Below are 17,198 nucleotides of genomic sequence, written 5' to 3'. Positions count from 1 at the left end.
TTTAATATGTTTACATAAAAATGTTATGGGGGTTTTGTTCCTTTAAACCCCACAAATGTTTGTGTACGTTCCAATTAAACAATTATTGTGGTACCATTAGTTAAACACAGTGTTTTTAAAACTTTTTTGCCTCTTAGTCTTTTTTTGATAAGTCACCTTTTATCGAGATGTGGCTTATTTTTCAAAATATACCTAATAATGTAAATTATAAATAAATTTTCAGATTATTAACAGCTCTCTATAATCGTACTTAAACCATATAAAGGGTTATTCGTTTAGAGGTACTTCTTTAAAAATGAAAAAACAATGAAAAAATGAATTTTATTTGAAAATCTTTATTGGCGTAAGAAAGAATCATTCCTTAAAATTACTTCTTAAAGATAATTTGTTTCAAATGTTGACCATGACTGCGGTTGAGACTTTGAGACGGTTCATTCTGAAGGTCTAAGGCCGATGTCAGATTATGCGTTTGGACCGGATGCGTTTCCGCCGCATCCGGTGAAAACGCATAGTGTGACAGATCGGTCCGGTTGCGTTGGAAACGGATGCGTTTTCAGTCATCGGTACGCGCTTACAAACTGCACCAGACTAAACGCATAGTGTGAGAGGTCGGCCCGGTTGCGTTGGAAACGGATGCGTTTTCACCGCATCCGGTCAAAACGCATAATGTGGCATCGGCCTAATTCTCGATGACGCGTTCGAGCTTTTCGATTGGTATTTGACCATTGACTCGAGTAATACTGGCCTCCAATACCTCAATCGTAGCCGGTTTATTTATTTAGACTTTGGACTTGAGGTAGTCCCAGAGGAAAACGACTAGACGTGTGATGTCACAGGATATAGGCGGCCAAGTCACTGGTCCGAACCGTGAAATAAATTGCTCACCGAACCGTTTTCTCAGTAAAGTCATGCTTTCACAGGATATATGACAGTTGACGCCATATTTTTGGAACCAAATATCACTTAAACTACGAAATTCTATTTCTGGTACCAAATATCCGTTATCATGGCGCGATAATGGTCTCCATTCACAGTAACATTCTGGCCGGTCCAAGACATGGACCGACGCGACGATGACACCGGCCCATAAACCACACTAAACAGTGGTTTTTTCTGAATGTATTGGCAACTCTTGAACCTCTTTGGGTTGCTCATCAACCCAAAAACGGGCAACGGGCATTTTGTTTATTCAGGTCCTCATTAAGCCAAAAACGGGCCTCATTGGAAAATATTTTTTTTGCTCTAAGCGCACGAAACACATTCCTCATTGAACGCCTATTTTTTTAATACAGCTAAATAATTTCTAGACGTTGTGCCGAGTTAAGTCTTTCTAGGATGAAGTGTCAAACAATAATAAATAAGAAAGCAGCTTTAGGTGATACCATTCATGCACGATCTCCCAACAAATCCTCACCAAAAAAGTACCTCTAAATGAATCACCCTTTACAAATATGTGGTGGATTCGACAAATATTCAAAATATCTCGATAAACACTGACTTACCGAAAAAGTACTGAGAGGCAAAAAAGTTTTAAAAATATTGTGTACCTAATAGTGAAACAATAATAATTTAATTGGAACGTACAAAAAGTTTGGGGGGGTTTAAGGGAACAAAACCCCCATACAATTTGTATGGCTTACAAAAATTTCACTTTAATTTTTTTTTAAATGTTGCCACTATAAGAATGCCACATGTCCATTTTCAATAAAAAATCTCTAAGAGTTTTCGATATACGAAAAAAATTGATTTTCAATTTGTAACTTCCAAGGGCTGTAACTTTTTTTGTGTGCACTATTGTATATAGGTAAGTAAGGTTCAATCAACCTATTTTTGACCCCAGAATCTGTGGTATAATTTATGACCAATCTTTTCGGGACACCCTGTATAATGTTATAATATACATAAAATTACATAAAACCCCAACTTGAATAGAGGTAATTAGTAAGGCATTAATTGTTAGAAGCTAATAATTAATTATGTCGGATTTACAAGGAAAACAAAATGTACGAGGGAAAGAAATGGGGAAATCCCCCCACAGGGTCCAAAATTAAAGAAAAAAATTGTTGATACATTAAAATTATTAGCTGATGAAAATTTAACCACAGACCGACAAATTCAACTGAATAAACACGTTAGTTAAGAATATATTATTGATGTCTTCTAAGTAGTTTAGGTTAGTCTCTTTTATGTATTTTTGTTAGCGTTTTATTGGTTTGCCCCCTAAGGCAAATTTCCCTTCCCAATGTCTAGATCCGCCACTGAATTATGTAATTAAACCTTACCACCGACATGCTGAAGCTTATTTGCCAATTCAAGTCCAATCGAGAAGTCCGGTTCTGGTTCTGGCAAAGAATTAATCAGATCGTTTGTTGGCGGTGATGGAGTTATTAATGGGCATATAGAAGCAACTTCATCAGCCATAAAAGAATTGGTTGGAGACGATGGCAAATTTGGGTTATCTACTCTTAGAAATCCGTCCATTGCTTATAGCATATTTTGTAGTAGTTTTCAATCTGAAAAAGTATAATAATAATTTTATTGGTTCAGATATTTTTACTACTATTTTTAAACGAAATTGAATATGCTAAAACCTACTAGATTATAGATAGATAATTTAAAGCTACAAAGCTACATTCAAAAATGAAATAAATTTGAAAATGTTTCTATATTTTCACATTTTTCTTTTTAGTGTGGTATAACTAGACCCATCCCTAGACATTAAAAGTGAAAGTTGTCCTTCAACACCAAATTGTTGTATATAGTCCACATATTGTTCAGTCAAAAGTTGCGCCATTTTGAGCGTCGAGTTTGAGTGGGAGGTGGGGGAGAAATCGGCAAATTAGTAGTTTTTTACGTTTTTAGTCAATATTTCTAAAACTATGAGGTTTAGCGGGACTAATGTTTTATATAAAAATGTTCTACATTGAATTTTAAACAAAAAAGATCCAATACATAATCCTCCTAAAACTAACGGTTCCAAAGTTACGGAGGTAGTATAGTATAGTTGGTCCAAAAAAGGGTCTAGGACATTTCGGCGTCGCCGTTTCGGCGTGGCCATTTCGGCGTGGCCGTTTGGGCGTAGAGCCGTTTCGGCGTAGGCCGTTTCGGCGTCGGCCATTTCGGCGTCAGAGATTTTATTTTAGTTGACTAAATACCTACATTGGAGTCTATTAGTAAGACATTATTTTGAAAAAAATCTTTTAATATAGTTATTTAAATAGATACATTGGAGTCCATTGATCACAAAATTTTAATATTAATGGTAGATTTGTATATGTCAATTTTATACTTATGTGTGTGTGCTTGTTATTTAGCTCATAGTTAATGTAATATCTGTAATTGGCTTCTAGCTGTAGATATTATATATAAATAAATGAATAAACAAGATTTTGGAAAAATGAATATTTTATTTTAGTTATTATTTACATGTTATAATTAGATATGTGCTAGTCCAATTAAAAATCCTGAAACATTTATATTTACATACAAAACATTTATATTTAACCTACAAAACTTATTCACGAAATATTAATTAAAATAAAGTATTTACATGTTATAATTAGATATGTGCTAGTCCAATTAAAAATTCTGAAACATTTATACTTACATACAAGACATTTATATTTAACCTACAAAACTTATTCACGAAATATTAATTAAAATAAAGTACCTACTTACATATTATAATTATGTGCTAGTCCTCTTAAAAATTCTAAAACATCCCCGTTTGCATCAAAATTTCCCACAAGCCGTGAAATGCGATCATCTGCGTCTCTGTATTTTCTTAATTTCAATGGTGGGAGATTACCTGCCACAAGTTGCTCGAAATAGACATCTCGACCTTTCTGCACCTGACGCAGGCCATCTATAAATTTCCATATGGTTGGATGATCTGCTCCCAATTCCATCTTGAGTCTTCTATGGGCGGCCTCAGCGTGATTATTTGTCCGGTCTTCTCCATCCAGAGTTCTCTGGTAGAGGTTCCACATCCTTTGGGGAAATAAACTTGGTCTTCTGCCATTTCCTCTTCTGTTCATACGTCCAATATAGTAGTCTTCAAACCAGTCTACAAGTGGTTGGTGTTCAGCAGGTAGAGCTTCCGCTAGAACGGCAAAGGCATCATCTAAATGTTCGATAGGAACAAATGCTAATGCTGTCAACATTCTGCAATTTAAAGCGAATTGTGGATCAGCATTATACTCTCTCGTATATCCCATAGCAGCCACTTGTTTCTTCATATTTTGTGCCAAATGGAAAAAACATCCATTGATGTCGACGCCTGGAAAACAATCTTCCATTGCCTTAAATGCCGCCTGTTCGAAATCGCAATGGATTGCTCTGGGTTGCAAATTTGGTACAATTTGTCTGATCAATTCAAACATACGGGTATATGTGGATCTTGTTTTATTCGGCAGCATGGCATAAAATATTGGATGGACTCCATTATATTTTGTGGCCATAACTGTGTATACTTGTAAAAATAGAGATGGTGCTATAGCAAATGTACCGTCACCATACCACACATCTGAGGTCTGTAGATGTTGCAGCCACGATTCTCTCCCGAAAATCAAAATTCTTTGCAATCCTTCTCCATCATCTGCTAATAAAAAATTTTCTTCTACACCATCTTGTAACGTGTAAACACGATAAGACTCGGGAATTACTAACTCTTCAACAGTTGTCGGATTTGATGGGGCTGCATGAACTTCGTTACGTTTTCGTCTGATGAATTTTCTCATCGCGCCAGTGTTTGGGAGCCGACCATGACAAGCTTGACTTGTATTTCTCAGGCACTCATTGATTACCACTATTGTCCTTTCGTTTGTTTCTGTAGCACGCTTTTTCATTTTTGTAACAACTTGTGCTACTTCCACGTCCATCGCCGAGGAGTCGTGAGTGTGAACATTTACTTTCTTATACCATATATATACTTTACTTTCTTATACCATGTCTATATACCATATAATGTATGTCTCATTAAAGTTGAAAAATGTCAGTTATCATCTAATTAGCTCTGGGACAATTAAGAGAACAGCAATTATTATTAATATGCATTAATAAAAAATCCAATATAGGTATTTGCAGAATAAAATATAACAAAATGTTTATAAAAGAAATATATTTAGTTTATTTTTCTACTTGACCATTAATGTTAAAATTGTGTGACCAATGAACTCCAATGTATTTAAATAACTATATTAAAAGATTTTTTTCCAAAAAATTGCCTGACCAATAAACCTCAATGTAGGTATTTAGTCAACTAAAATAAAATTTCTGACGCCGAAATGGCCGACGCCGAAACGGCCTACGCCGAAACGGCCTACGCCGAAACGGCTCTACGCCCAAACGGCCACGCCGAAATGGCCACGCCGAAACGGCGACGCCGAAACGTCCCATTCCGTCCAAAAAAGGCCTAACTCCGTCATCCAAAATAAAAGTTTTCCTCCAACACAAAATTGTTCTATATGTTCCAATTATTGTTCAGTAAAAAGTTACACACAGTTTAGAAGGATTAGTTTTAGGACTCTTTTCGTTTCAAATTTAATGTAGAACATTTTTTTATAGAACATTGTTCACGCTAAACCGCTTAGTTTTAGAAATATTGACGAAAAGTTAAAACTACTGATTTACCGACTTTTTCCCCACCTCCCCCACCACCCCCAAACCCGACGCCCAAAATGGTGTAACTTTTTACTGAACATTATGTTGACCATATAAAACAATTTGGTGTTGGAGGAAAACTTTCATTTTGGATGTCTGGCTTATGCCCTTTTTGGATCAATTGTATCATACTATTTTTTTAATCAAAAAATGTGTAAGAAATAGAAATAATTATTCCATTTTACTTAACAAAAACCTTTTGTAAATACATATTACTTGATTATATTACATATTACAGTTTAGCATCTCTAAGAGTACCCCCCTCAAAATAGGCAAAATGCTCTCACGTCCAGAATTAAATTTTAAATTTTTTTTAAATCTGTGTGATTAAAAAAATAAGATTTAGCACAATTGTAACTCTTCACCCGTCCCCCTCCCTTGCCACCAAAAACGTAATTTTTCGTTTTTATTTTTTTGTTGGTGAGTTGCAATCAATTTAAAAATTTGAAAATACTTACACTCATATTTGAGGCTTTTACAAAAATTGTCTATTTTTTATAGATCCGTAGATCTAAAATGGATTTTTCTCGAAAAAAGCGTAATTATAATTTTTTTTGGAGATGGCTGCAGGTCTTTTTTTATTTTACTTATTTTATCAAAATATATTATTTTTTCTACAGGTTTTCCATAAGGGTTTCATCTTTAAAAACCCGAAAACTGATTTTTATGGGCTTTTTGTAATTTTTTCTCAATTTTATAGACTTCAAAATAAATCAAGGAGTTTTTTATGGTTTATAATATAATTTGAGGTAATTAATTTCTTTAGCCTTGACTATTTAAAATTAAGCTTAACACCTTTAAACCACAAAAAACATGTTTTCATGAATTTTAAGGGTATTTGCGAGTTCTGACGGGGTTAATAATATTTTTAATTTCGATACAATCTGCACCAATACATCTCCAATTACTATTGATATTAAAAAATATGAAAAAGAATATTTCCAGGTATCAAAGAAGCAAATGAAACCCTCGTTTATCCGAGAAACCTAGGTTAGACGAGGTTTTCAAGTTATTCTGGGGTTTTTATTTTATTGACCTAATTTGTTTACCGTTCTACATCATTACACAGCATATTTTCAAAAATTATATAACAACATGAGGCGATGTATTTCCCATATTCAGAACAGCTTTATCGGCATTGCTAATATTTTTTAAAAGGATAAAAAATAAGAAAAATCCAGTAAACTCCAAAACACATTTGGGTGTTTAGTATCTAATCATCTTATAATATTTAGTATTTCATCATCTTATACTAAATAGCATGATATAATTGATCCAAATAATGGCATAACCCAGACATCCAAAGTGAAAGTTATCCTCCAACACCAAATTGTTCTATATGGTCCACATAATGTTCAGAAAAAAGTCACACCATTTTTGAGCTACGGGTTTGGGGGGGGGGGGGGGAATCGGTAAATTCGCAGTTTTTTAGGTTTTTCGTCAATATTTCTAAAACTATGCGGTTTAGCATGAACAACCTTCTATACAAAAATTTTCTACATTAAATTTGCAATAAAAAAGGTCCTATGCATAATCCTTCTAAAATGAACGGCTCCAAAGTTACGGAGGTAGTATGGTATAATTGGTCCAAAAAAGGCCTAACCCAGACACATAAAGTAAAAGTTTTCCTCCAACATCAAATTGTTCTATATGGTTCACATATTGTTCAGTAAAAAGTTACACCATTTTGAGCGTCCGGTTTGGGAGGTAGATGGGGGAGAAGTCGGTAAATTAGTAGTTTTTTTGCGTTCTTCGTCAATAGTTCTAAAACTATGCTTTAGCGTAAACAACGGTCTATATAAAATTTAAAACAAAAAAGGTAATATACATAATTGTTATAAAATCAACGGTTCCAGAGTTACGGAGATTGAAAAGTAGAGGTTTTCGATACTTTTTATATTATCTGGGAAATTGATGATGATTTTGGGTGGTGAGGTTGACGTTTTTTCAAGGGCTTATCACTAACATATCATCGGCTACTGAAATAGCAAATTTTATTTACAAAACACAATCCTGTTAAAGAAAATTTCTATAAATTGCCCAAAGAATATAAAAAGTATCGAAAACCTCCACTTTTTACCCTCCGTAACTCTGGAACCGTTGATTTTATAACAATTATGTATAGTCTCACAATAAAACACTGAAAACTTTTGTTTTCTATACTTCCACAAAATTTATTATTTACAACTATGTGACTACAGCTGTTTCGGCAGAGTGCCTTTCTCAAGTGATATAATTTACAATGTGTTTGCCTTTTTAAGTCTCTAACTGAAGAGGTTGAGGAGTGGGGAGCTGTTTGTCTCGAGTTGGTCATTCAGAATTATATCTGTATTTTTCAGTTTATTAATTTCCATAGATTCTAAAAAAGATAGCTTAAGGCCTTTATTTTGGATATGCAGAATTTGAAACTCTTCATTGAAAGAATGATGATGATCTAGAAGGTGAAGTGCGTATGTAGAAGTGTCTGTTTTTCTACTGTTGAAAGCCCTTTTGTGTTCTGCTATCCGTTTGTCAAAAGTTCTGCCAGTTTGACCGATGTACGTTTTCGTACGCTAATTTGTGTTGTGCAGCCTACCATAGCATGATACATAGACAGACAGAAATTCCCATGACAAAAAATAACTTCGAGATAGAACTAAACATCATTAAACAAATAGCAGTAAACAACAGCTATAACGATCAAACAGTTAACAAAATTTTAAATAAAAAACTCCATAAGAAAGCCCTGAAATTAGTGTATCCACCACCACAGAAAGAACCCAGTACCTTCTGCTCTCTCACATATACTGGCAAGATAACAACAAAAATAGCCAGATACATAAAAAAGAAAGGAATAATACCAGCTTTCAGAACTAACAACAACTTAAGGAAATATATTAAGAACAATAAAAGCCGAAAGAGAAAGCAACTACAGAGTGGTGTGTACAAACTAACTTGTGGTGACTGTCCGAAAACGTACATCGGTCAAACTGGCAGAACTTTTGACAAACGGATAGCAGAACACAAAAGGGCTTTCAACAGTAGAAAAACAGACACTTCTACATACGCACTTCACCTTCTAGATCATAATCATTTTTTCAATGAAGAGTTTCAAATTCTGCATATCCAAAATAAAGGCCTTAAGCTATCTTTTTTAGAATCTATGGAAATTAATAAACTGAAAAATACAGATATAATTCTGAATGACCAACTCGAGACAAACAGCTCCCCACTCCTCAACCTCTTCAGTTAGAGACTTAAAAAGGCAAACACATTGTAAATTATATCACTTGAGAAAGGCACTCTGCCGAAACAGCTGTAGTCACATAGTTGTAAATAATAAATTTTGTGGAAGTATAGAAAACAAAAGTTTTCAGTGTTTTATTGTGAGACTATACATAATTGTTATAAAATCAACGGTTCCAGAGTTACGGAGGGTAAAATAGTGGAGGTTTTCGATACTTTTTATATTCTTTGGGCAATTTATAGAAATTTTCTTTAACAGGATTGTGTTTTGTAAATAAAATTTGCTATTTTAGTGGCCGATGATATGTTAGTGATAAGCCCTTGAAGAAAGGTCAACCTCACCACCCAAAATCATCATCAATTGCCCAGATAATATAACAAGTATCGAAAACCTCTACTTTTCAATCTCCGTAACTCTGGAACCGTTGATTTTATAACAATTATGTATATTACCTTTTTTGTTTTAAATTTTATGTAGAACATTTTTATATAGACCGTTGTTTACGCTAAAGCATAGTTTTAGAAATATTGACGAAGAACGCAAAAAAACTACTAATTTACCGACTTCTCCCCCATCTACCTCCCAAACCGGACGCTCAAAATGGTGTAACTTTTTATTGAACAATATGTGAACCATATAGAACAATTTGGTGTTGGAGGAAAACTTTTACTTTAGATGTCTGGGTTAGGCCTTTTTTGGACCAATTATACCATACTACCTCCGTAACTTTGGAACCGTTCATTTTAGAAGGATTATGCATAGGACCTTTTTTATTGCAAATTTAATGTAGAACATGAACATTTAATGTAGAATAGAAGGTTGTTTATGCTAAATCGTATAGTTTTAGAAATATTTACGAAAAACGTAAAAAAACTACGAATTTACCGATTTCTCCCCCCTCTCCCCCCCAAATCCGACGCTCAAAATGATTTGTTTCTGAACATTATGTGGACCATATAGAACAATTTGGTGGTGGAGGATAACTTTCACTTTGGATGTCTGGGTTTGGGTCTAGTTATACCATACTAAAAACCTAGTTTTTTGTATAAGACAATAATTTGAATCATACCATTTAATGGCACATAATGGCATATAATTTAAAAAGTCAAGCAAAAACACCCAAAAACACTTGAAAAAAAGGAGGAGTCCAAGAACGGGACCTCTAGATAAGACTAAATATAAACTATTTTTAATGGGAAATAAGCCACAATTTTACCAAAAAAATGATTTTATTAACGTTTGTTTCGTTGTCAAAACACAAAATACTACTAAAATAAACAAAAATGTTGTTGCTAAGTAAAAAATTCTTCTAATAATTTATTTAATCTGACTCATTTATATTGGCAATTCAGAGGTATATTATACGTCTTTAAAGTAGAAAACTTTAAAATGATATCGCCAATATTTATGAGTTGCGTTCCTGGGACGACTTTACTAAAAGATAGTTCATTCGATTACATGAAATCAATCCCAACTCAAGAATATCCGTCACAAAAAAATCATAGCATGTGATCTGTCTTTAAAAAGACAACCAAATGCAACGATGACAGTAAAATTCTCGCGTGAGAGATTCTATAGTAAATCACGAGGGAAAACCAGGAAAAAAACGAGGTTTTTTTTTTATCGGGATACTATCCCGACATCGTAAGTATTTGGTCTTACATTTAATTTACTTTCAAAAAAAAATGTATCAGCTATAATGGAGTTATTGACATTATGTATTAATAATACCTATTTTCAACTAAATAATGAATTCTATAAACAAAATTTTGGTCTAGCAATGGGCACTTCTTTATCTCCATTATTGGCTAATATATTTATGGAGGATTTCGAAACTAATATCATTTCTAAACAAAATTTAAAACCCACAGTATGGTGGAGATATGTAGATGATGTGTTTTCAATAGGGCCTCATAGATCAGAATTGTTGGATACATTCCTGAATATTATAAACGATCAAGAAGTGACAATAAAATTTACAATGGAAAAGGAATACAATAACACTTTACCTTTCCTCGATGTTTTAGTCTCAAAGAAGGATACTAAATATGAGACTCAAGTGTATAGAAAACCAACACACACCAACAGATATCTCAATTACAAATTAAATCACAACATCAACGTTAAAAAGGGAATAACTAAATCCTTATATGATAGAGCCAAAATTACTTGTTCTAACGAAAATTCATTTTTAGAAGAAAAACAATTGTTAACATCTGTTTTATTAAAAAATGATTATCCCTTATCGTTTATAAATAAGGAATTGTCAAGATTGGATCGAATGGAACAGAACAACTTAGAACGGGATCCTACAACATTCACAAGAAATAATACGAGGAAAATATCAATACCATATATAAAAGGACTATCCGAGAAACTTAAAACAATAGGAAATAAATTCAACATTTCAACAACATTCAAAACAATAAACACATTGAGATCTATTCTATCTAAAACTAAACCTAACAATGAACAAGAAAGAACAAAGAATTGCATTTATAAAATACCTTGTGAATGCGAACAATTTTATTTAGGTAAAACATCAAGACCATTGAACGTTAGAATAAGTGAACATCAGTCTTATATTAAAAATAGAGAATTTGATAGATCTCAAATATGTCAACACGCATGGGATAATGAACATAGAGTTTAGTGGAGAGATTCAAGTATAGTCCTGAAAGAATCAGATAGTAAAAAGAGAAAAATCAAAGAAGCGGCTCTAATTATGCTAAATGAAACCAATTGTGTCGCAAATTCCTCGGTAGAATGCAGTAGGATGTGGTTACCCATACTGAAAGAGGAAGTCAATAGAAAGAAAATACCACGATTAGTAAGTCAATAACATATCGAGTTAGTACAAATTTTATATTTTAGTATTACTTATTGTATATCTATATATTATTAATATTATTTATAATTTAAACATATTAAAGTGAGAATTTGGTATTAGTTTTTTGAAAGTAAATTAAATGTAAGACCAAATACTTACGATGTCGGGATAGTATCACGAGGTTTTTTCCTGGTTTTCCCTCGTGATTTACTATGGAATCTCTAACGCAAGAATTTTACTGTCATCATTGCATTTTGTTGTCTTTTTAAAGACAGATCACATGCTATGATTTTTTTGTGACGGATATTCTTGAGTTAGGATTGATTTCATGTAATCGAATGAACTATCTTTTAGTAAAGTCGTCTCAGGAACGCAACTCATAAATATTGGCGATATCATTTTAAAGTCTTCTACTTTAAAATGTATAATATACGTCTGAATTGCCAATATAAATGAGTCAGATTAAATAAATTATTAGAAGAATTTTTTTACTTAGCAACAACATTTTTGTTTATTTTAGTAGTATTTTGTTTTTGATAACGAAACCCGATTTGGGCTTCGAAACGTTAATAAAATCATTTTTTTGGTAAAATTGTGGCTTATTTTCCATTAAAAATAGTTTATTATAAAAATGCCACAAGGAAATAGCTTCAGAAAAACATTAAGAAGAAGTATACTAAGGTAGAAGACTTTACAATAAAATAATTTTTGTTTATAAGAATGATTTTTAAAAAGTTTCTTCGGTGCATATTGAAAGTAATTCCTCTTACGATACCGCAGAATATCGTATTTTAGATTATTTTGTCTTAAGTTATTATAAGCTAGAATAGTTATTGTTAAAGATACGTGACCTCTAGGATAAACAATTTGGATGACTTTTAAACTAATTGATGGATCAAGTTGAAATTTTAAGAGCTTTTTAAGCACAAAAAGATTTTCTTTTGAGAACAGTCAAAAAGGCACGGACTTAGCCAGGGAGGGTATCGGGGGTTCAAACCCCCCCGAAAAGATAAGATATTAACATCTTTCAACTTTTTATTATGAATATAAAGGTTATTTTATGTAGTTTTAGTCGTTTTATTTTTTTGAACCCCCTCCGAAAATAAAACGTGGCTACGCCTGTGCAGAAAGGTTTAAGTTATTTTTTAAAAGTTATGAACAATTAACGAGCTGGTCTTATTTTACTATTTTTGGAACAACAAATTAATTTAATTTTTGAGCAAATATTATGTAGCTAGTAGAGACCTCTGCCTAAATCCTAGAAAACGAGTACTAAAGTGTTATGTATTTTCTGTTCTTTTGTATGGTGTGGATACATGGACTCTTAGTAAACATGATCTGTATAGATTGGAAACATTTGCAATGTGGACGTATCGAAGAAGCTGAGAATCTCCTGGACAGACAGAATAACCAATGAAGAAGTAGGTACTAAGAAGAATAGAGAAGAGCAGTGAGATAGTGGATTCCATCAAAATAAGAAAACTACAATATCTGGGTCATGAGGTGACAGATATAAGTTCCTAAAATAATAATGCAGAGTTAGAAAGAAGGCGCAGTATATGTAGAAGAAAAATGTTCTGGCTGAGAAACCTTAGAGAATGGTTTAGATTATGCACTATGCAGCTCAACTGAACTCTTTCGGACTATAGTGTTAAAATTTAGAATAGTAATGATGATTGCCAACCTTCATCGCGGAAGCACGTAAAGAAGAAGAAATTAATTTACAAATTTTGGAATACGCCATTTTGAAAGTTTTTTTATTTCGTTTACTTTAAAAAGGTATCTATTTATACTTAAAGATATACATATAAACATGTTTATATTTAAGTATAATTGTTATTAATGGTAATATTAGTAAAAATTCGAAAAAGTCGCATTTTTTGTACTAAATTATTAATTATTTTACATAATTCGCAAATATTTTACGGCTATCCCTACTTTTTCTGTCTTTACACGGCAAATTACGTGTAGTAAAATTCACACTGGTATGGATATGTAAACATTACTAGAATGTCACTCTACTTGACAATGTCATCATTAACTTTAAACTTTTTTTATGGCGTGGGCTTTATGCAAACATCTTATACACATAGATTTGGCCAACTCGGAAAAATAGCGTAACGCGGAACAGTTCGGGTCGGTAGTCTATCTATCTCTCTCTACCGGCGCTTAGCTTTCTCTCTCTAGCATATGATGGCTGCCGCCTCTGTGTCACTGTCTTTCCATTACTCCCACCTCTTGGTAGATACGCTCACACTCGCACGACAGACAAAGATAGCTAGACCACCGTACTTGATATCGACGTTACACCCCGATGCATTGAGTGGCATATGACTAGCCAGATCTATTGTTGACATATCTCTGGCTTTATCTCATTCAGCCAGTCACAACATGAGTATTAGTGTCATGTGTAGTGTGTATGTTGAGTAAGTGTCTTGTTACTTTGCAAAGTCGACGTCATTAGCGTAAAACTACTTGGAATTACACATAATAGACGGTATTTTACTAAACATCAACTTCAGAATATATTTTTTATTCGTAAATTATAGGGAATTTTTTTTATTTCAAAATATGAGGATATTTAGAATGATATTAAAGTCAAATAAAAAAATAATGAGTTAAAAATTGAAAATACTTTTGAATTTATTAAAGAAAAACATACGCTGTGGTCACAATTTCCCCCGCTTGGTCATCCGAAGGTTAACAACTAGACATGTTCGTCATCAATTCACGGTGTTTCTATATAAGTGCGACAAACTTTAAGACGTAATTCTGCATGAAAAAATAATGACAGTTGGCTTTATAAACGTATGTGTGCAAATGTTTCGTTTCCGAGATACGGGATGTTAAATTTTTTCTTACAAACTAACGATTTATTTATTGTTTTAAAACCAGTTGAGATATGCAAATGAAATTTTGTAGATTTTAAAAGGTAGTTATTGAGGATTTTTTGACATAAAATTAAGAATTTAATATTCGCCATTTGCGTACATACGGGTAATATGATCGGTCATATTACCCGTATGAGCGCCAATGGGGCATATTAAATTCCTAATTTTATGTCAAATAATCCGCAATAACTATCTCTTAAAGCCTACCAAATTTCATTTGCATATCTCAATTGGTTTAAAAGCAATAAATAAATCGTCAGTTTGTAAGAAAAAATTCAACATCCCGTATCTCGGAAACGAAACATTTGCGGACAAATGTTTATCAAGCCAACTGTCATTATTTTTTCACGCAGAATTACCCCTTAAAGTTTGTCGCACTTATTTAGAAACACCGTGTATTGATGAAGAACATATCTAGTTGTTAAAGTACCTAACTTTTTTATTATCCAACATAAGCGAATTAATCAAAAAGCAGAATGTTAAGAAAACCTGAGGCTATAGTCGAGTTTTAATTTTAGTATTTTATATATGCTAGAATATTCCACAGGGTGATGCAAAATTTGAGAAAAAATACAGTTTGATCCTTACACTTGGTATACAATGAAAGTTTATCTGTTTAGCAACAATATTATTACAATGGTATTGTTAAAGAATCAGGCTATAACATGTTCAAAAAATCACTTAAATCGGCCAACAGGTTTAAAAAATACGAGACATCAAAAATGACCAAATTTTTAAGTGGGCCGATTTCTATGCACGTAAGTTTATATTGCTACTATAGAACGCTTACAATTTTGAACATCTTTAACAACAAAATACTTGGATCACTGAATATATCCTGGTGTATTCTCTGCTTGGATTGTCCATAAATAATAAACAATAAATAACTTTTTATTAAGTTTACGTCTTAAATAAATTATTTATCAAGTACACTACCAATATTATTTAATCAACAACTCAAAATATTTCCGATGCTATGTCAAATATTTAAAACTGTCACTGTTTTATCAACATATTCTATTTGACTCAGTGCGTTGTATGACAAAGATAGCAAATGTTCGATTTGGAAAATAGCACCACGGACATGGTGTCCATTTTTTTTCGAATCCTGAAAAAACTAGTAAATATTTTGAAAAAATTTAAACGCAGAATGAAAGACTAAATTATTATCGAGGGCCGAAAGTCCCTTAGAATAAATAAATAGTTTCTTTTGAATGATATATTTGAAATTGAAAATCACACTACATTTTCTCTTAGTTTTTCTCCCCTGTAACTCATTAAAATAAACATTATAGCAGTTTTCAGGGACTTTCGGCCCTCGGTAAGAACGTAATCTTTCATTCTGCGTTTTAATATTTCAAAAATACTTATTAGTTTTCTCAGGATTCGAAAAAAACGAATCCCCATTTAAATAGCATTGTAGCCGAAAATACGTATCCATCCCCTTAAAAACTACGCCGAAATTTCTACAGAAAACGACTATAGTTGTATACTTATTATAGCCGGAAAAACTCTTCAAATATTGAGATGTGCCGAGGAAAACTTCTTACTGGGACCGAAAACTATGATGAACTCTTCCTTTAAAAAATTTTATCTAAAATTCAACAATTGCACACGCTGCGTTAGAAGTAGCGTAATGTTACTCGATCTAATAATAGTCCACACGAAAAATTAAATAAAAGTTTACTTACCAAATAGAGACTAGCGAACTACAATATTGTTTTAAAAACTCTCTGAATTAATGAGTTGACCATATGTCACCAATTTATTTTAATAACACAATTTTGGTGTGTATTTAAAAGTGAATATGGCAATCATGGTAAACAGCTGACTACAGTCATTGCGATCGAAGGACGTCTGCGTCGTGGCGACGACGCCAACATGGGCGTCACATAATTTGGGGTTCGACTTATTTAATATAACGATAAATTCAGATTGAAAAAAAAATACAAAAAGAAATAAAGAACAAACAAAAAAAGTAAATAAAACATATTTTAGAAAATCATTCTAATAAAAAAACAATGTTCGGCTTCTTCTTCTTCCTCTTTATAAGCAATTCTGCTTGTTCATTGGCGGATTGATACCTATATGGAAGGTTGTCACTCCATCTTTTGCGCAGTCGGCCGATACTTCTTCTACCAATAGGGAACTTGCACATTTTTTTTTATTAGATAATAATGTTCAGTTTTGTTTAAAAATGAGATTTCCAAAATTTCATGCTTCAAAAACTCGTAATAACTTAGAAATACATATTTAAAGTCTTCAGCGGTATAAAATAGTTCAAACGGCACGTGATGTCACATAGTTTTGCATTAGTTTTTATTATGGTTATATTTCGCTGTGTCTAGGTACACGCTAACGTGTACGCAAATAAAAAAGTTAGGTAGACGCGAATTAAACTTCATCAAGGCAGTGACGTCATTATTTAGCTTGCGCAGTTACTATATATTTTGGTACATGCTATTTTGATATGTTTAGTGTTTGATAGAAACATATTTGTTAAGGGAAGGGAAGCAGAACTATTCAGATGTTTCAAACTTAATTGTAATAAATCAATGTGTATATATAAAAGTATATATTTAGGTTAGCA

At 32.7% G+C, this 17,198-nt stretch overlaps 1 protein-coding gene across 1 annotated transcript in view; it reads right to left on the bottom strand.

Moving 5' to 3' along the window:
* The window catches only part of LOC114333032 (4F2 cell-surface antigen heavy chain), a 51,500-nt gene extending 35,026 nt beyond the window's left edge, over window positions 1-16,474 (bottom strand). Inside the window, exons 1-2 of the mRNA XM_028282848.2 lie at window positions 16,300-16,474; window positions 2,283-2,513 (exon numbers count right to left, since the gene is read on the bottom strand). Of these exons, the coding sequence (XP_028138649.1) occupies window positions 2,283-2,481 (199 nt within the window). The 5' untranslated portion in view covers window positions 2,482-2,513; window positions 16,300-16,474. The remainder of the gene's footprint in view (window positions 1-2,282; window positions 2,514-16,299) is intronic.
* Between the last annotated feature and the right edge of the window lie 724 nt (window positions 16,475-17,198).

This window comes from Diabrotica virgifera, chromosome 4, assembly GCF_917563875.1.
Source record: "Diabrotica virgifera virgifera chromosome 4, PGI_DIABVI_V3a".
Lineage (NCBI taxonomy): Eukaryota > Metazoa > Arthropoda > Insecta > Coleoptera > Chrysomelidae > Diabrotica > Diabrotica virgifera.
The sequence above is the reverse complement of the archived record's forward strand: the minus strand, read 5'-3'. Positions and strand labels throughout refer to the sequence as shown.